Source organism: Perca fluviatilis, chromosome 23 (genome assembly GCF_010015445.1).
Source record: "Perca fluviatilis chromosome 23, GENO_Pfluv_1.0, whole genome shotgun sequence".
NCBI lineage: Eukaryota > Metazoa > Chordata > Actinopteri > Perciformes > Percidae > Perca > Perca fluviatilis.
Window position 1 is genome coordinate 18,960,930 of NC_053134.1, and position 22,426 is coordinate 18,983,355.

General features: G+C 37.3%; 1 protein-coding gene across 1 annotated transcript; it reads left to right on the forward strand.

Annotated features, from left to right (window-relative positions):
* The first annotated feature begins 155 nt into the window (after window positions 1-155).
* On the forward strand, window positions 156-13,711 carry etnk1 (ethanolamine kinase 1). The gene is made up of 8 exons (XM_039791100.1): window positions 156-462; window positions 1,907-2,166; window positions 2,877-3,017; window positions 4,436-4,578; window positions 9,833-9,916; window positions 10,008-10,168; window positions 11,697-11,770; window positions 12,030-13,711. The coding sequence occupies exons 1-8, from the start codon at window positions 316-318 to the stop codon at window positions 12,100-12,102; spliced, it is 1,083 nt and encodes a 360-aa protein (XP_039647034.1). The 5' UTR covers window positions 156-315; the 3' UTR covers window positions 12,103-13,711.
* Window positions 13,712-22,426: the final 8,715 nt, after the last annotated feature.

The following is a 22,426-nucleotide window of genomic DNA, read 5'->3' on the forward strand; positions in this document are numbered from 1 at the left end:
TTTATGCCTGCATTACATTAATATTACTTTGCATATTTATATGGGTTTTAATGATTAAGCCCCGCCGACGGTGCACGCTGACGCATTGATCACGCGCTTGTGGTGAGTCATTCGACAACGAGCACGCATCAGGAGAATTTTTTTTTCTGGTGGGTGGGATTTGGTAAGAGGCGTTGTCGCACACCAACAAGCTCTTCCAGGATTAGCTATATACCCGCCGCTCAGCACACATTTTCATACATTGCACATTTAGGCGCTCGGTGCAGCACGCAAATCGTCAGAGTTTAAAATATTCCAAGAAATAAAGATTTAGCTATGGCCAACTACATTCACGTACCCGACGAAGCTCCTGCTGTGCCCAAAATAGATGTTACAGTGGACGAAAGCGACTACAGATCTGGTGCACTGAAGCTGTTGAAGGAGCTGAGACCGAGCTGGAAGCCATCTGAGGTCAAAGTGAAGGTGCCGTTTATTTCATTTTAAACAGTTTCCTGCTTGTCCGCTTGGTATCATATGTCTCCGTGTTCCCCCATAGCTTACATTTTTGTATTTGAAGTTAATTTCGTTTAAAATGGCGAAAACTGATGTTAGCTAGCGACGTGTTCTCATTGAAAAACTCACGTTCACGGTAGCTAATTTATTCCAGGAGCAAAGGACACACGAAACCAGATATTATAAGGACACCACAGGCACCTGAAATTTATGTTAATGTCGCTGTAAAATAGCAGTTGACATCCACAGACAGATCCTCGCTATATTAACGATAAAGCCCCAAAAAATACTGCGGTAAGTTTCATTTCCCTCCACCCCCCGCCAGGGTTAATGTTGTGTCTTTGCAAATAGCATCTGCGTCAGTGGGAGTTTCTTGCCGCTTTTGGCGCAGAGTGCAAACCCATGCATACCTGTTCATCTGAGTGACTGTTTTGGCGTTACACTAAACTTGCGTAACCAATAATCGTCCGTGTGAATGTTATGTAAGGCACGAGTAGCAATTTTGCCTGGAGGTAGTTAGACAGATCGAGGAGAAGAGGTGTGCCTGTTAGGTTAGCCCACAAGTATCATTTTGGTTCGTGTGCCCTAGGCCTAGGGCCTTTCTGGAATTTATCATTAGATTGTTCAGGAGGCTGAGACGCTACTCTGTGTTAAGTGTACGTTCTGTTGTTGTTAACTTCTAGAAGAAATACAGATGACTAAGAGAGCGTGAATAGAGACTACTTTTATTTATTAGTTATCCGGTAAGTGTCCTCTTTGATCTGCCAAAGTTAATACTAATTAAAATAAAGCAAACAGAAAACGGAACATTATGTCCTTACATTACATTTACATATGCTCAACATTACAGCCTGGGCAGGTGCCCAGAACGTGCATTATTTTTCCTTTCCAGTAACAGACTGGGGGCGTGACTCCACTTGGTAAACACAGTGAGGATGGTAACTAGTCACATGCTTCACCGCCACCCTTGCCTATATTCATCAATGAGGACAAAGTGGGAACTCAGCAAATGCCTGCCATTGCTTCCTCATGCAAAATAAAATTCCTGACCGTCCTTTTTTTTTCTCAGTCAATCCCTTATAGAGTAAACAATCAGGGCTGGTATGTTGCCACGTCCCACCTCTCCCGAAAAGCCCAAGTTCAGCTTAAATCAACCCAGACAAGCCCTAATTTGTTCAATGCTACGTTCATTCCTCTTCTCTCTTAGTGTAGCTTGCCAGATTCTGACTCCTCTCAGAACTGGTGTTAAAACAATGTAGGTTTTCATGCACAGTACTTAAATAGTATAATGTGGAGGATGGTCCCACTGTTGTCTAACTGTAGGCGTCAAGCTAGATTGTTGAAGCACAGGACAAATTATGATTTCCCACTTGATTCACCTGTTCTCCACTCTTTCCTCTATTTGTCTCCACAGTTTTTCACGGATGGGATAACCAATAAGCTGCTGGGCTGCTACGTGGGTGCAGTCATGCAGGATGTGGTTCTGGTCCGTATTTATGGCAACAAAACAGAATTGTTGGTTGACCGGGAAAATGAAGTCAAAAGTTTCAGAGTACTACATGAAAACCGCTGTGCCCCACACCTGTACTGCACCTTCAACAATGGCCTTTGTTATGAATTTCTGCAAGGAACTGCCCTGGAGCCTGAGCACATTCGCAGCGCACCTTTGTTCGGGTAAAATAAAAATGTCCTTTTGCTATGCAAGAGTGTTTTCACAAAGTTGTCTCACTTAAAAATGTGGTTTGTCAGCTGTGCCTACCACCCCGATGCGAGTCGTGCTGGTTTGAAAAAACAGAATCGCACACAGACACAACCACACCCACACACTCTCCTTCCCGAAATGTAAACCGGAGTCTGGTCCAGTCCAACCTGTACTTTTGAAAATAAATGAAATCCTTTCTTTCCCTTATCAACTAATTTGCTAGACTGGAGCCTAGAGCTGGGCAATATATCGATATTATATCGATATTGTGATATGAGACGAGATATAGTCTTAGATTTTGAATATCGTAAAATGGCATAACTGTTGTCTTTTCCTGGTTTAATGGCTGCATTACAGTAAAGTGATGTCATTTTCTGAACTTACCAGACTGTTGTAACTGTTGACTGTTGTGTTCTATTATTTGCCTTAACCCACTTAGTCATTATATCCACATTACTGATGATTATTTATAAAAAATCTCATTGTGTAAATATTTTGTGAAAGCACCAATAGTCAACGCTACAATATAGTCTCTGTATCGATATCGAGATATTTGGTCAAAAATATCGTGATATATATGATTTTCTCCATATCGCCCAGCCCTACTGGAGCCTAGTCACATATTGCTGCTTGCTGCACTAATTTAAGTCCTCCCATTTTCTGTCTTTTATCTACCTTGCAGTCTCATTGCCAGGCAGCTAGCCAAGTACCACGCCATCCATGCCCACAATGGCTGGGTGCCCCAGTCTGACATGTGGCTGAAGATGGGAAAGTACTTTGCTCTCATCCCCAAGTACTTTAAGGACCCTGAGCAGAACGCAAGGTGAGGCCATGTAGACTGTGATGTGGCTGATAGACTGTCATGTGCCCTCTAAAATGTTTTCATGATTCACTGGACAGGCTATCTGCAAGTTTTCAAGACCAAAAAAAATTGCACCATAGTACTTAGTAGAGTAGAGGCCGATTTCCAGTTTCTCCAGTACGAGGGTAAACTGGTTTGATTTTATGTAAACTGATTGAACAGGCATTTGTCACTAAGACACCTTCTGGCAAATACAATGTAGCCTACATTAGCAACCTGTGCTGACATTGTCACAGCACTAGCTTGTCAGTAGCTTAGCTCTTTTATTGATTAAGTAGTGCTGTAGCGTCCACACAAGCTTTGTCTCTTGTATATTTCTGTTCTCAGTTAACGCCACGTGGAACTATGACTCCCTACCTCTCTTGTCAGTGAGTCATAAATGATCCAACCAACCCCGTCATGTGCAATGGCACTGCACAATAGTTTCCATTATCAGTGGTAGATGTCTCACATGTCTGAGGAAGTATGTGGAATACATTTCAAATCTCAGCAGGTGTGACTTTACCTCACAGCTCTGGCCTTCCTAAGATATAACGCAACAGAGTTGAACATCAGTTTCTCTCTACAGCATGAAACATAAATGCAGCACCCTAAAAACATGAAAAATGTAAATTTATCCTAACAAAACCTCCAATATTATAAACAAGGTCAGTCACAGATTGTGCTACTGCTTAGTTAGTAGGTGTGTGTCTTTTATTTAAAGATTATCTTTTGGGCATTTTTAGGCTTTTATTGACAGGACAGCTGAAGGAAATGAAAGGGTAGAAAGAGGGGGGGGAACGACCTGCAGCAAAGGGCCGCAGGTCGGAGTCGAACCCGGGCCCGCTGCGTAGAGGAGTAAACCTCTATACATGGGCGCCCGCTCTACCAACTGAGCTATCCGGGCACCCCGGAACAGTGACTCTTTTTTACTTTGTCTTGTATCAGTCTTGCTTAAGCTAAAAGAATTACAGGTATAGTATTACTTAACTATTATATCATCATCTAAATATGTACTGTATGTTATATAAGGTTCCCTCTATTCTGGGTGTGTCAGTACCAACACAAAACAATACAGGTGTGCTACATCACAGGCAAATTGAGCATTGGTGGTTGTACTTGCTACGGTTGTTGTAAATGCGCTGTAGTGAGGACTTGAGTAAAGTCACAAAATCTTTTTATTCTAGGAGTAAAATTGGGAGGATTTCAGTTGAGCTTTTTTATTATTCTTTGAAGTTTTTTTTATTATATCCATTTCTGTCCTCGCCTCTTTTTTTTCTTAGTCCGCTTTCAGGTTCCCTGTACTGACTTTACCTCAATCTCTCCTTCTTTTAATACTCTTAATGCTTCTACCTCTTTCAATATACAGTATTCACCCTATTTAACTCTGCCCCCTCCAGGTTGAGTATGGAGGTGCCAAGCCCACGGTGCCTCCGAGAAGAGCTGGTGTGGCTCCAGCAGAGCTTGTCTGTGCTGGGCTCCCCCGTAGTTCTCTGCCACAACGACCTGCTCTGCAAAAACATAATTTATAATGAGGAGGCAGGTGAGTATTAACTGCACAAGTGTAGTCATAGACATTACTGTGTGACTGAATTGTGTTGTAGTATGAACTGCATTGGTCTCTGCACTCAGGTAGGATTGCATTAACTGGACTTCCTCAGCACTAGTCACATGCTTCACTCATTGTCAGTGTTTGCATTGGGCTGCAGGCGTAGAATTAGAACGGTCAGAAAGGACAAACCTGTGATTTGGATTTGGGTTTGCTCTAGATGGAATCCTCATTTGAAACAGGACGAGCACATCACAAATTTAAAGTTGTGCGTTGATTAATGGGGATTGGAGGGTGGGGCAAAGTTATGTACATCTGCCTCCAATCAATTTGGCAAATATGTATTAAAGCAACAATTGTATTTAGTCTTTTGGCTTTCAATTTCCTATATGTTTCAAATCCTTGGAGACCCCCTGTAATGAGGCCTGGTTGAGAAGTGCTGTTTCTGATATGGATTTCACTTCTTGTCGTTCTAATTCTGTGCTGAAAACTTAGAACGTAAACGACTGTTGTCAGCCTTAACAAACTGCCATTACATCATTCCACATGCCAAGTCTTTGTGTTATTGACAGCACATGTTTTTGGTGCTTTAGCAATGTTTGTTTTTTTGATGGTATGAAGGCCAAGCAACCTGTTCTCAGGCAAACTTATTAGCTTGCTTTTGCACTGAGCGACTTAAATTATCCTGGTCAATGAGACTGTACCAGTCAGTGAAACTGTTCTAATCATTGTCATTGTAGCAGAGGACTTTCGTTTTAAACGGGTGAGAACGAATAAGAAGGGGGGGGGGAAACACAGGTTTTTTTTTTATGTATGTGGGAGGTGGGGTGGGGGTGTTGAGCTGCCAGTCCCCTCGTCGGGTTGCGACGAGGGGCGGGGCCCTTCTCACAGCTCCTTGTGTCTAGCCTTTCTCTCCTAGGAATGACAGCCGAGGCTGTGGCTGCCCTGCGCCGCCCTGCCCTGGGGGAGGCAATGGAGAGAGACAAACCTCACGCACAGTCGGCTTTGAGGGCCCTCACGTAGTCTGCCCACTGCTCAGGCTAATCGGGATGAGTTCATGTCAGCAGTAGGAGCCACGTACCTACCTATTTCCCTCCAATGCTACTCGCCCACCAGTTGTCCCTGTGACAGTAGCAAGGCTACTTACGATGCTGGTTATTACACAAATGTTTTTTTTAATGGTTTGCACTGGCTTTGAATCACTCTGAGCACCAGCCAAATGCCTGAAGTGTAAAGCTACTTTCCGTCACTGCTCCTCACTCCTCACTGCGCAGACCATGTAAGTGAAAGGATATGTCTGGCGATGTTCTGTATTTTTCTTAATTTCAACAAATCCCATGGGAAATATCAAAACCAACATTGAATTGATCAGACTTACAAGTATTGCCTGTTTTAGCCAAACCCTCCTATAGCTTATTCCTCGGTGCCATAGAGCTCCATTGTTGTTCAGGAACAGCACAACAGCGAGCCAACCTCTTCCACTGAGTGACATGATGAACACAAACGATGTCATTTACTTTGTGTCAATACTTAATGCACCATCATGCTGCTTATAAATAAACTCACTGTTTACTTATGTTTTAGTAACATTTGCTGAAAATTACAGCGCTCTGCTGTTTTAGGAAACAATGAAGCCTTTTATTTATTTTTTTATTTTAACATGAAAAGTACATTTGTGATGAATGGGTTTGGGGCTGAGAGCCACAGAGCAGCTGGGGTAATTGGATAGCATTGTGAAAAATGATTAATGCATTGTTGGTTTTAGTCCTTTCATAGGATTTGTTGTCATAACAATAATATAGAATATCATCAGCTTTATCCTTTTGAAGCTGAAACATGCCTCTGCAAAAATGCGGAGAAATGCATTTGCCTGAGCACTAGTGGGTGTAACGGGACACAGAAGTCACGCTTTCGGGTTCATACCCCGGTTTAGGAGTCACGGTTTGGTGCGAGTTCAGTACAGCAGGAAAAACGCGGGATCCGTTTCTTTTCTTTTAATTTAAACAGACAGTAGTGCAAGTGTCAAAGACAGACCCAATCCTCCAGCTTGGGATTGGAAGCATTTTGCACACTGGCAACTTTGGTAAAGTGGTTTCATTATTAAAAAAAAAAAAAGGAACATTTCAAACACTTACGTATTCAATGTTTTTCCATTAATTTTCCATTTACATAACCTATGACAAAGCAATGCGGACACCCCGTCCTTGCCTTATAGGCTACACAACTATCTCTCTCTGTTGCGCTGACCTCAGTACATGTTGATAACGTACGCTAAAATTTTCCGAGCGGAACTCGCTTGTGAACTTTGGTTCCGCATTACATGCATCAACACGTTCTGCGTGTGTTCGTGAGCACACCGAATCGTGACCCCCGAACAGTGACCGTTCGTTACGATTACAAGAACCGGTAACAGCCCTTCTGAGCACACAGTAAAAAAAATAACAAAGTGTACAGGTAACCGTAGCTCACAGAGAAGTAGACGTGCACACCTGCAGAATCTCATTTGAATCCGTGGTTCTGCATTTCAAACAAGTGCTGATGTGTTCAGCAAGGAAAGAGAACCAGTTTTACTGGGATTGGGCCAATACCCAGCATGGAACTCTCTTAAATTCTTCTACATACAGTTGTAAAAAAATACAACATGCTAATATATAGTTAATGAACAGTACAGATCTTTTGTACAGACATTTAAAAGACCGTGCACAACATCCAGGCATATTTGCTGACTTGCAGAATCATGTTTCAGGCTTCAGTAAGTAAGGTGAGGTTAGCAGTACTTCTGTTAGCAAATATTATTGATTAAAAGCCAGAATAGAAAGGAATTTCCCTTTTCTCCCAGTACCTCCTAGTTTAATCACATTATGTCTTAACACTGCAAACACAACTAGACCACTCCTAGAGATGACAACCACAATGGAATGGACACCACAATAGAGTCCAGGGACTTCAGCTCCTACAATAATTCCTACATTTCTGACCGCGCCCAACTCAAGCGGTCTAAACTGTTGTAGCAATCTCAGTCCTCATGTTTCTCCGCACTTAAAGCCTTTTGTTGCCTTGAAAAAACAGAGCATGAAAAGAAACTGTACAGCTACCACGCTGCTTCCTGTCACTCCTCCGCTGTAGTTGCTGAGTTGAAACCACTTGTCTGCCACACGCGACAGCAGAGAGGCCACCACTTCCTGTATTGATAAAACCATAAACGGAAGTATTGGTAGCTCAGTCATGAGTTTTGCAGAGATACGGTTAAGTTTAAATCTACTCTCAACAATTGCTGTGTTACTTCTCTTCTCTCTTTTTGTCTCTCTTTATCGTGTCTCTATGCCTTCACTACAGGCTGCTTTAGTTTGCCCCTTTCAATTTACTCAGCTGTTGCAACAAAAATAAATCAACAAAACTGGGTCCCAAGGGCCACAAAATCTGCAGTTTAGCAGCCAACAGGAAGCGTCTCGAAGATTCTGTCATTTGCAGAGGCTGCAGAGGTGTCACAGTATTGGGTTCACGGTGGACCAATGAGACGGAAGCATTGGAGGGGAGTGTTGTGAGAAGGGGAAGTGGGTTTGCATGTGTGCGGAGGGGGAGGGAAGAAAAGGAATGGGAGTTTGGCAGCAAGGCCTGATGTTTTTCGAAACTGTGCGGGTGAGCAAGAATGGGTAAAAGACAAATATGTCAGTGTGAGAGTGAGCATGTGTGAAAGATGTTTGCCCCAACCTTTTCATCTGCTGCACAGGGGGGGCTATAGCCACTGCCTGGAGGTGTTCAGTTGTGTCCCGCTAGGACCTACACGCCGGCTGGTAACCCACCTCAAAGTGTCTTTCTCTGTAGTCCAGCACCACCTCAAAAAACTAATGTTCCATATGTTAAGCCAAAGAAATTAGCCAAGGCCAAAAACAAAGCAGAACAATATTTAAGAGTGGAGATATTTGATAAAATGTATTGTTCTTTAAACAACCGGGCTTGTAAAAGTAAGGGTTTGTATTTTGAGATCAACCACCACCACTTTTATATCAATGCTTCCCTCTTTGTTCATTCCTAATGCCGACACCTCATATTTTCACCGGCCTTCAAATGCATAAACAACACATTCTTTGACTTGAGATTTAAAATTTTAAAGACACACTTTTTTCAAATGCCGACAATGTATTTTAACCATTCAAGCTGTTTTTCTAGAACGCTGACTGCGGGTTGACTTCAAACTGTATGAGACCCATAAACATCACACTATAAGTAAACGTTTTAAATTGGCGTCTCTAGAAGATTTAGTGTGTATCTAAGAGCCATAACTCCAGTCTTGTCTCTCAGTTACTGACGAGTACATTGTCTGCTGTAAGTCAACAACGTTCTGAGAGAGCATGTATCAAACAGTGTGTTGCTGTACATTTGTTTTGGCAGCTCACTGTACTCTTCTACAGACCACTTTTGTGTCTCTTTGTATTTTACTATCTTCCTCCCTTTGTCCCTCTGCTTTCTTTGCCCTTTCACCCCCATTTCTTCAAAACGTCACTTTGACTTGTCTATTTTTCCCTTATTCTCTGCATGCTTCCTAAACAAACATTCTCTGAAAAAGCTAGATGTACAAAATTTTTGTTCCCCCTAGATTTTTGTATGCGTTTCCATGTGTTGCATCAGGATTTGCACATTTAAAATTTTTTTTTGCTAATGTATCCCGGCTGCCTATTTTGTGGTCTTGGGGATAAAAAGGCTGATAAGTTACTAGTACATCTAATTGGTTTACCAAGATATCATTGTAAATGATTGCTATTGCTCAACCTCCATGAAGATGTGCAAACTATATGTTCTTGAATGGGTTGTTGCCTTGCAGTCATAAAAAAACACATTTACTTAATAGAGCTTTTATTTAGCATATTCATGTTGACTTTGACTTCCCTAAATCTTAACAGCATGATTGTATTTGTCCTAAACATCATTATAGTGCACGTGTAGGAAGTGTTTGTCAGTAGTTCATTTCAGAAGAATACCTTAAGTTTAAACATTTCTTTCTTAATTCCCTTTTTATTTCATTTCCTGTGCTGAAGTCCCCCTCTACAGTCTACTTTCCTCAAAATGCAAGCTCTTACTCCTTGCCCCACAATCGGCTAACTAGCCAGCAAGACCAGTCAGACAGGAAGAATGTTACAGTATGAAATAAAAGCCTTGACATTCTGAGTTATCAAAGGGAAAACACATCATAATCATGTTATGTCTGCTTCCTGTGTCCCTGTCTAAACAACACTGCTTCTCTCTCTAGGCAATGTAAAGTTCATTGACTACGAGTATGCTGGGTACAATTACCAAGCCTACGACATTGGGAATCATTTCAATGAGTTTGCTGGTGAGTATGACCTTGTACTAATTGACTTGATGTGTAAAAAAAGATGTGTGTATGAAATGTTCACTGAATCTTTAACTTGTATGTGTTGCAGGTCTGAATGAGGTGGATTATAGTCACTACCCAGAGCGGACATTTCAGCTGCCGTGGCTCCGCTCCTACCTGGAGGCCTATAAGGAGCACAAAGGCCAGGGCAGTGAAGTAACTGACAGAGAGGTGGAGATTCTTTATGTCCAAGTCAACAATTTTGCCCTGGTAAGCATTTATTTTTTTATTGTGCATGCATTATAGATCACATTACATTATAATAAAGCACAGTCTCAAATGTCGAGTTTGAAAGACCAACATCGTGACCGTTTCTGATTGGCAGATGGTAGTTGGTTGTCTGAGTGCATTTAGGCCTATATACCGTATCCAATATGGCTGCATGATTCTGGGTAAAAGGATTGTCCGGTTTATTTTTGCTAATCTTCTCCTTAGTTATCTGTTGTCACTTTTGATTTGAGGAAGGAAACGAAGAAGCACAATTAAGTACCGGAATGGGCATAACACTGAGCCTTGGGCAACCCCACATGTAACCTGCAAAAATTGTGACTTGCAATGATCTAATTATTTGAACATATTGGTGCCTTTTCCCAAAATAACTACTTAACCAGGAGTGAGCTACCCCTTTTAATTCCATATCTTTGCAATTTCTCCAATAATAATTCATGGTAACAGTATCAAACACTTTTTTTAAGATCCAAAAATACCAACACTGTATATCATTTATTTTCTATTGCAGTGGATATTAATATTTATATTTACAATAAGAATTTAGCCCAAAGCAGTTACATTAATTACATTTTTATTTGACAAAAACACACTACAGCAGTCAACACAATAAAGTGCAACTCTACGGTCCCTACAGTCAGTGCGTATTGAGTGACCAGTGCGTTCTTTAGTGCACAGGGTGTGGTGCAGATGCGGTATATCCCTAAAGTTATATATCCTGAAAATGGCTGTGCCAGTTTTTACCTCTCAAAAATTCAGCCTAACTTTGAGCTAGCATGATATGGTACCCGTGGATGCCTTCGATCGTCTAGTTTTAATATGATACAAATATCTTTTTTTCTAGCCTTAAAAATGCAACAGCCTCTTAATGACTGTAATGTTGGCTGAGATCTCGTGTGGTCCTGTGGGTCTCTTAGGGTTAAAAGATCAATTTTTTTTTTTTTTTCATCCCCAGCACTAATAGTCAACTCATATGTTAGTCTTGACATACACTGTATGGTCAAGGAAATTTATAGAATGAAACTAAACACTTGTAGGGCACAGTGAGCTTCCTGGGGGCTTATTCAGAGTGGCTTTTCCAGGCCTGCTGCCAGGTGTTCGTTCAGAAAACATGGATTATAGTGGATTATAGAATGATGTGGTCAGAGCGATGTTAGATATGACCTGGGCTACTTGCTCTGAATTTGAGAGATGAATGTTTGTGATGCGACCTGCATACGGGAGGCTCGCCTAACGACAACTTGAAACCCTTCTGAGGCTCAGCGCTCTCCCCTGAGCCACACTGTGCCTTGTTTACTGTAAAGAGGAAAAGAGGGCAGTGTGGAGGATGGGCAAGTGAAGCAGTTGTCTTTCTGTGTCATCTTTTTGTTGTTGTTGCCATAGGGCTTCCGCTGGCTTTGTACATGCTTGAGTGTGCTGTATTTGGTAATTAGAAACGACAATTGCTTTTAGACAGTGAATACATGCTAATCCTTTGTGTCTCTGTGTTCTCTTTCTCATCTGTGTCTAGGCATCTCATTTCTTCTGGGGTCTCTGGGCACTGATTCAGGCCAAGGTCTCCACCATCGACTTTGACTTCTTGGGGTATGTTGCCATCTTGAAATAAACCATCATTCGTACTTTATCAACAGCTGTTTTTATTTTTGCGTTGCCAAGCAGATTTCAGTTATTTAATCTTTTTTTTTAAAAGAACATTTGAAGCATCCAGATTGATATAATTTGTGTCATCTCAGTGCACAGTGTATTTAAACAGTCTGATATTTTTGCACTGGTATCCATGTAGCTAACATGTCACCTACATTTTTATGTTATCGCTGACGCTGCTCTTCTCTCCGTTTATCAGATATGCAGTCCTGCGCTTTAACCAGTACTTCAAGATGAAACTGGATGTGGCTGAGCTGAATTTACCCGAGTAAAAGCCCCCGCCCCCTCATCTTCTCTTCCTCCTGCTCTTCCTCCCTTCCACTCTGCTCTGAGACTCACATGGCGACTGCAGAGCGCCCTGTAGGGTTTGTTAGTAGGAAAGAGCCAGACTGAGTCTTTCCTGTTCAGTGCCTACAGGTTCCCTCTAAATGTCCGTATCTCTATAGATTGAATGGACCACGAGCTTCTCCATCCTCTGCTGTCACACCTTTTGTCAACTGGTAGCCCAAATCATTTGTAATGTGGGCATATGGGACGTAGAGACTTTTAAGACCTGCTATAATGTGAAGCCCACATGGCTGAATTTATTCTCCTCATTTTAACTATTCTAATATCAATTGGAATATAAACATGATATCAGCGTATTGTATTTGTATAAGCAGCTTTTCTTGTAGCTCAAATTACTAAGTTGGTAGTGGAATGTCAGCTTATTCACCACCAACCTGTAGTTATCACCTATATGACTGACAGGTGGCCCAAACACTAATCTGATCACCTGGAGACAGCTTCCTCATAACTGTATGTGCATTCTAGCCAGCCAAGCTAATGACCAAATTTATATTTACATAAAAGCAATACAAAGCCTTCTTTGTTTGCTAAAGAACCAAGATGAAAGAATTAAAAAAAAATAAAAACAAAAAAAATTCCAACATGGAAAGGCCAGCGCTGTCCCTGAATCCCATGTGAGATAAGTTACTCAAAAACGAAACAAAAAACAAACTTGTGGCCTGCCTCGTGACTCGCTTGTTTTCACCCTCATTTCCATCGGCATACCGCGCATGGGTGGTGCACCAGAATAGCTGTGCAGTCATTGTGCTGTGTAGTTTGGTAAGGACTTGTGTGTTTTGACTTTCTGGACTGACGGTAGAAACGTTGAGTTGTAGGAGAGCATCAATAGTTGTACTGTATATCAGTGAGCGGTCTTTTGACTCGAGGGAGATTTTCACTGTAATGTGCGTTTCATGTTTTGACACTTGGCTTTTGTCGAAGTTTTGACTGGGGACACTCTTGCATCTCACTGTAATTTGAACATTCCATGTTCATAATGCTAGATAGGAAATTTGGTTGTAGTTCACATGGTAAGTTAGCAGTGCAGGGGACGTTATTCACTGTGACATTGACCGAAAGGCATGCTGTACTAAACGAGACCAAACAATTATATTGTCTGCTCCGTGTCAGGGAAGGTTTGGGAATCGTCTCTAATATTACAGAACACTGCTGTTCACTCCTCATGAAGTAAGTTTTTTTTTTTTTTTTACACTTTTAGACCAGTTTTCACTCCCGTGTGTGTATTAGGACAAGTGTGATATACGGCCTTGATGACTGTCGGATTGCTGAGCCATTATTGGTATGCACATTTTTAAGTGCCCATTGTTGAAAGAATTGGAGTTGGTTGCTTACATACATACTGTTTTGTTAAAAAACATTGTAATGAAAGTCATCTGTTGGTGGGACCTGAGGAGCAAGAGCACCATCTGTTGGAGAAAAAAAAAAATGTCTGCTGTCGGTGACTGTTCTTGTTATTCACCTTTGACCTTCATGTTAAAATGTTCATGGTTTTTAAATGAGCTTTAGGAGGCCCTTTTTAAAAAACTAAAACAAGTTAATCTCTTGGTTACTTTAACAAGCCTACACCAAAGTGCTGACATCTGTTTTTTGCTTGTACATAATGCACACTGTATCATTTTCCATGTAGCAAAAAAGAGAATTAGGATAACTATTATAGACTTTTTATACTTGTTGAGGGTGAGGTCTTTGAGAGTGTGTAGATGTTTGCTAATGCAGTAGCAGATTATTATTGGGGGCAAATATAGCATATTTTTTAAGAAAGAATTACAAAATTTAAAGTGCCAGGAGAGCACCTGATTTTTCCCGAGCAATTTAAACATGAGCGTTACATGTAAAATATGGTGAAACACGTTTTCTTGTTTACTCCAAAACAGTTTGCAAATCGCATGTTTGCCCAGGTATTCTCACTTGCAACAAGTTTGCAAAGCTCCGTGAAGAGCCATTACTGACGAGACTGGTCCATGTCTTATGTTCACACTCCTCTGCCGGTGTGCCTGTGAAAGCTCTTGTTTTGAAATTACGGGTTTGAAGTTTGAAGGTTAGGCATATTATTTTCTTTATTTTAGTGTTGTGTTTTTCATGCTGTTAAATTAAGATGGAAGAATTCAGAAGTAGTTTATGTCGGGCCTAATATGAATTTAAAATGTATGTTTATATTTGGTGGTAAAGGATTTTGATAAGTTACTGGTTTGACTTGAGTTGGAGGAATGAGAAAGAATGTTGTCTGTTGGGTTAGTAGTAACTATCAGACTACATTTACACAATGCGCAAAATTGAATGCACTTGTCTAATTTGACTGCCACGTAATCAGAATGGTTCAAATTTTATAAATACTGCTGAAATATTTCCTATATGCTTTATTTCCCCATCCATCTGAAATGAATGCATTTCCACTGTACATTATACATAGGCCATCGTAGTACTGCTAATAATATGAACCTCCACTACTATTTAACATTGTACAAAAGTCTGTCCTAAAATTTCTCTGGCCACTTTAGCATATGTTTATATGTACAGTAATCACATTTAATAATATCCTTGCTTGTTTTCAAATGTCAATGAATGTACATAGAGGAAGTTCTTTTTTTTTTTTCTTTTTTTTTTCTAAAAGTTGCATTAAAGTGAATTATTTCCTGGGGTAAGAGTTGAAATAAACAAATGACATTTTCAATACTGTAAACATGCTTTGAGAAATAAAGTCTATTTACCCTTATCTGTTTCTGTCTTTTCTTGTGTCAACTCTCTTTTGTTCTCCTCAGTTTAACAACTGGGTGCTCTCTGTCTGTTGCGGGTTTACCAGTTCATATAGTTGGGGGCGGGGGGCACAATCTTTCCTGCCTGTCTCAGCGTCCTGGAGGTATACAGGTCCTGGAAGTCAAAACCAAGGTATAGTATGTTGAAAAAGTGATTAAAAAAGCCATAATATTGTATGACAAAAAAAGACATAGGAAAGTATATCAAAACTGATAAAAAGCCATATAGTATGTAGAAAAAAAGTAATAGTATGTCAAAAAGGTTATGAAAAAGCCCTCTTATAGTATGTCGAAAGAAGTGATAATAAAGCCATAGTATAATATGCGAAAAAAGCCATTGTATAGAATCTGGAAAAAAAGTGATAAAAAAGGCCATAGTATAGTATGTCGAGAAAAAAAAGTGATAAAAAAGCCATAGTATAGTATGTTGAAAAAAGTGACTAAAAAAAATTTCATAGTATAGTATGTCAAGAAAAGTGATAAAAAAAGCCATAGTATAGTATGTGGTTGAAATTGATTAAAAAAAAAATAGTATAGTATATAACAAAGTAATGAAAAAGCCATTATATAGTTTGGCCAAAAAAGTGATAATAAAGCCAAAATATAGTATGTCTTAAAAAGTGATAAAGAGGCCACTTATTTATTTATTATTATTTATTATTACTTTATACTTAGTATGTTGACAAAAGCCAAAGTATAGTATGTTGAAAAAGTGATAAAAGGCCATACTATAGTATGTCGAAAAAGTGATAAAAAAGCCATAGTATAGCGTGGTCTAAGAAAAGAACATACATGATAAAATAAATAAGCTTTATATAACATAATTATACGTAGACAACAGAAAATATCTATAAATATGAAAGTTATAGTATAGTATGTAGAAAAAACGTGAAGCCATAATATAGTATGCCTTAAAAAACTATGAAAATGCTCCTTTTATTGGCATACCATACCATGGCTTTTAATCACTATCTCGACACATACCATACTCATGGCTTTTTATTCCCTCATCTCGACATACTGCACTATGGTTTTTATCACTCTTTTTTTTCACATACTCATACTATGGTTTTTATCACTTTTCTCACATACCATACTATGGCTTTTATTCTCTTTATTCACATACCATACTATTGCTTTTTATAACTTTTTGGTACTTCTATACTATGACTTTTAATCACTTTTATTCTCATTAAGTACTATACTATGGTTTTTATTCCTTTATTTGACATACTATACTCATTGCTTTTTATCACATACTAGACTATGGCTTCACATACCATACCAAGTATTTGTTAATCACTTTATTCATTACTCATAATTATTTCTTTTGTCACTTCTTTTTTCTCATACATGCTATATTATGTTCCTTTTTAATCATTTCTTTCTCGACATACTATACTATGGCTTTTTATTCTCTTATTTGACACATACTATACTATACTTTTTTTATCAAATTTTTCTCATTATTAATACACCTATGCTTTATCACATTATTACATACTATACTATGCGTTTTCATCACTGTTTTCGACATACTTTACTATGGCTTTTTATCAATTCAATCGACATACTATAATAAGTTTTTAATCACTTTATTCGACATACTATACTATGCCGTTTTATCACCGTTTTAGACATACTATATACTGGCGTTTTCATCACTTTATCTCGACATACTATACTATGTGCGTTTTATCACTGTTTTCGACATAAAATACCGTGGCATATACACTGTTTCGACATACTATACTATGGCGTTTTTATCACTGTTTTCGACATACTATACTATGGCGTTTTTTTCACTGTTTTCGACATACTATATTATGGCTGTTTTATCACTTTATTCGACATACTATACTATGGCTTTTTCATCAATTCATTCAACATACTATTCTATGGCTTTTTTATCACTTTTTTCAACATACTATATTATGGCTTTTTTATCAATTCATTCGACATACTATAATAAGGTTTTTTTATCACTTTATTCAACATACTATACTCTGGCGTTTTTATCACTGCTTTCGACATACTATACTATGGCGTTTTTATCACTGTTTTCGACATACTATACTATGGCTGTTTTATCACTTTATTCAACGTACTATACTATGGCTTTTTTATCAATTCATTCGACATACTATAATAAGGTTTTTTTATCACTTTATTCGACATACTATACTATGGCGTTTTTATCACTGTTTTAGACATACTATACTATGGCGTTTTCATCACTTTATTCGATATACTATACTATGGCGTTTTTATCACTGTTTTCGACATACTATACTATGGCTGTTTTATCACTTTTTTCGACATACTATACTATGGCGTTTTTATCACTGTTTTCGACATACTATACTATGGCTGTTTTATCACTTCATTCGACATACTATACTATGGCGTTTTTATTATGGTTTTCAACATACTATACTATGGCTGTTTTATCACTTTATTCAACATACTATACTATGGCGTATTTATCACTGTTTTTGACATACTATACTATGGCGTTTTTATCACTGTTTTCGACATACTATACTATGGCTGTTTTATCACTTTATTCAACATACTATACTATGGCGTTTTTATCACTGTTTTCGACATATTATACTATGGCTGTTTTATCACTTTATTCGACATACTATACTATGGCTTTTTCATCATTTCATTCGACATACTATACTAAGGTTTTTTTATCACCTTATTCGACATACTATACTATGCCGTTTTTATCACTTTATTTGACATACTCTACTATGGCTTCTTTGTCACTTTATTCGACGTACTATACTATGGCGTTTTTATCACTGTTTTGGACATACTATACTATGGAGTTTTCATCACTTTATTTGACATACTATAATATGGCTTTTTTATCACTGTTTTCGACATACTATACTGTGGTTGTTTTGTCACTTTTTTAGACATACTATACTATGGCTTTTTCATCAATTCATTCGACATACTATACTACTGCTTTTTTATCACTGTTTTCGACATACTATACTATGGCAGTTTTATCACTTTATTCGACGTACTATACTATGGTTTTTTTATCACTTTTTTCAACATACTATACTATGATTTTTATCAACTTATAATACCATAAATAGATATTGACATACCATAATTACCCGCTTTTATGTTTTAGACATACCATACTCATGCCGCTTTCATCACCTTTATCTGACATACCATACTCATGGCCGCTTTATCACCGTTTCGACATAAAAAATACCATGGCTTTTTATCACCGTTTTGACATACCATACCATTACGCTTTATCACATTATTCTAAAACTATACTCATAGTATTCACTGTTTTCGAGATACCATAATTCATGGCTGTTTTATCACTTTATCTGCCATACCATACCATGCAGCTTACCGTTTTGACATACCATACCATGGCTCTTTATCAATTTTATCCAACGTGACTATACCACATGGGATTTTCATCAATCCAATCTGACATACTATACTAGGAAAAAGATAGATGAGATTCTGACACTGACACTATGATCCCGAGACTCCACATTTTTACCACGCCATTCTGACATCTATCTTGACACGGACCACACCACCATGCTTTGATCACTTCGAAGACTGAGCACCATCTTTACACTTTATCCCACACACCACCATGGCCTGATCCCCCATCCACATACCACACCATGGTGCTTTTTACCACTCCCCTTCACACACCATACCTGGCGGGCTTTGAACCCACCATCCAACATCCCACACCATGGCTCTCATATTCTTTCTGACATTACCATACCATATTTTTCCACACACCACACCATATTTTTTCTGACACACCACACTCATGGTTTTTATAACCTTTTGGCACAACCATACCATGGTTCACTTTTTCGACACACCATACCATGTATTTTGACACACCATACTATGTATTCTTTATTGTCCTATCTCACATACCATAAATGCCATTTTATCACTCTTTTTCACCAACTCATGGTTTCTTTATTCCCTTATCCCAACACAATTACAATTATGAAGTGATACTCTTTTTCACTCCACTGACACTGTGAGTTTTCACATAATTATACCATATTTTTTATCACTTTTTGACACACCATATACCATGACCTTTTTATATCCTTTTTTTACATAATTCTCATGACCCTTGACTTTATCCTCACTACCATAATTATAGCTTTTTTTATCCCTCTTTACATACCTCATACCATGGTTTTTTTTATCAACTCTTCCCCACTATACCATACTTCATATTTTTTCTACATACCTTTACTACCTTTTTATCACTTTATCCCACACATACTCCATCTTTTTTTCACACTTTATCTCACATAATATACTCATCTATTTATTCATCACCTCTTATTTGAACATACCACTAGATATCTCTTTTTTATCACTTTTATCCTGTACATACCATACCAGGTTATTCACCTTATTCTTACACTACACCATCTATTTTTTATCACCTTTATCCATACACCATACCTTTGCTTTTTTATCACTCTTTTTTCCACATCACCATACACATGTTCTTTGATCACACCATAATTTTATTTTTTATCACCTTTATCTCACACACTCATACTCATGCTTTTCATCACTCTCTTCACATTCAATATACTCAGGTTTTATCACCTTTTATCGATACAACATACCAACCAATTTCTACACACCATAATTTATTTCACTTTCCCTCACATACCATACCAATTTCACACTTTCTGACATCACCATACCATTTCATCCTTTCACACACCCACACTTCCCAAACTTTTTTCACACACCATCCATATTTTTATGATTCCATCTCACATACACTCACTATATCACACTTTTCACACACCACTCATTCATCACTCTTTTCTACACACCACACCATATTTTTACTCCTTTTTCACACACTACCACATGGTTTTTGATCACCTTTATACTATACCATGATTTTTACACTTTTTTCCACTTAATATACTATGGCTTTTGACACCATTATACTAGTTTTTTAACACTTTTTTCTGACATTCTATACCATCTTTTTATTTTATCCACATACTATAATATGTAACACTTTTTTCATCATAACATCACTTTTTATTTTATCCTACACACACACACATTATTATATCCCCCATACATAACTAACTATGTTTAACACTTTTCACACTACCATTCTTAACTCATCTATCCAACATTACACTACTTATTTACACACATACTCATTTTCTTCACATAATACACCATTTTTCTAACATACCATAATTATGGTTTTTTACAACTCTTTAAGCACACCATACCATGTACACTTTTTCCTAACATACCAATTCTTATTTTTTTTGACACAATTACACTCATGTTTTATTGTTCTATCTGACATAACACTATTAATTATTTTAACTCTTTTTTACATACCCACTATATTTTTTATTCCCTTATCAACAGTACCACACTTACTATACTAACGTGTTTTTTTCAACATACCTTATCTATGTTTTTTATCACTCTTTTTCACATACCATACCTAATCTTTTTACCTCTTTTTTCATACCATATAATAGATCCTTTAACCACCTTTATCCGACATACTATACCTTATAGCTTTTTATTCCTTATTTACACAATTATACTCATTTTTTTTATCACTTTCCTACATACACCACTCATTTTTTTTTTTCTCAACACACCATACATTTTTTACATCTTATCACACCATACCATTCCATACTCTTATCATAATATACTATACTATATCACCTTTATTAAAAAACATCCATTTTAACTTTATCTACATACCATAATTCATCCTTACACACCATAATTTACATTTTTTTTTTTCACATACATACCTATATTTTTCAAACAATTAACATGTTTTCAACCATAATTACAATACTATTTACTTATTCACCTCATACAAGTTTTTATCACCTTAACATATATTATCTACAACACACCATAATTTTTATCACTTTAACTATCACATTATTCACATAATTATCTAGTTACACTTCACAACCTATAACAGACTTTAACACAATCACACTATAACTACCCTATACACATACATTACTTTACACTACTTATTTTTTTACACACATACCTCATATTATCACCTTTATCATACCCATAAGTTCATCACCTTTTATTAACATAACATATTATTTTATTTAACACTTAAACATACCATACATGTACACCTTTATTACATACATACTATATTTTTATCACTTTTTTAACACCAACCAATTTTACATACATACTAACTACACATATAATATACATATTCAATAACACATTACACTATCCAAACCATATACCACACCATTTCACATACCATAATAATTTTTTCACTTTTTTTCTAAACCATATTATTTTATCACTTTTTCTACATCCTATACTCCATATTACACTCCTTACACACCATACATTTTTTATCACCTTTTTACTATAATTATGTATTTTTATCACTTTTTCACTATAATTTTTTACATACTCTTACTTATGTTTGTCACTTTTTTTCACATACTACACTAGATTCTTTACATACCATTACTATTTTTTACACACAAATACTTTAACTTTTCACATTATACCATCTTTACATATATATATATACTATTTTACACTTCACATCATACCATACCTTTTATACACACACCACACATTTTTACACTCTTCACACCATACCATTCCTTTCACATACACACATTTACACAATAACTATACATTACACTTCTATACTCACTTTTTCTTATAATAACAAATACCCCATACATTATCATACTACATACATATACCTATTTTTAACCACTTATAATACACTATATTTTACACTCCTATTAAACCATACTATATTTAACTAAATACAACATTTTATCACTCTTTTTACACAATATACCTATACTTTTTCCACACACACTATACTATTTTTTTATTCTTACCAACACATACAAATTACCTTCTACATACCATACATTTTTTTTATCTATCAACATACCATTCTATTTTTTATCACTCTTTTTTCACTTACATACGAGAATTCACACCATGGTTTTTATAACTTTTTTTCTACATACTATACTATGGGTTTTTAATCACTTCATTCGACATACTATACTATGGCTTTTTATGGCTTTTTTCGACATACTATACTATCTTTTTTCAACATACTATACTATGGCTTTTCTTTTTTTCGACATACTATCCTATGGCTTTTTTATATCTTTTTTCGGCATACTATACTATGACCTTTTAATCACTTTATTCGACATACTATACTATAGCTTTTTTATTCCCTTATTTGACATACTATACTATGGCTTTTTTTTATCACTTCTTCCGACATACTATACTATGGCTTTTTTTTCCGACATACTATACTATGGCTTTTTTATCACTTTATTCGACATACTATACTATGGCTTTTTCATCACTTTTTCGACATAATATACTATGGCTTATTCATCACTTTATTTGACATACTATACTA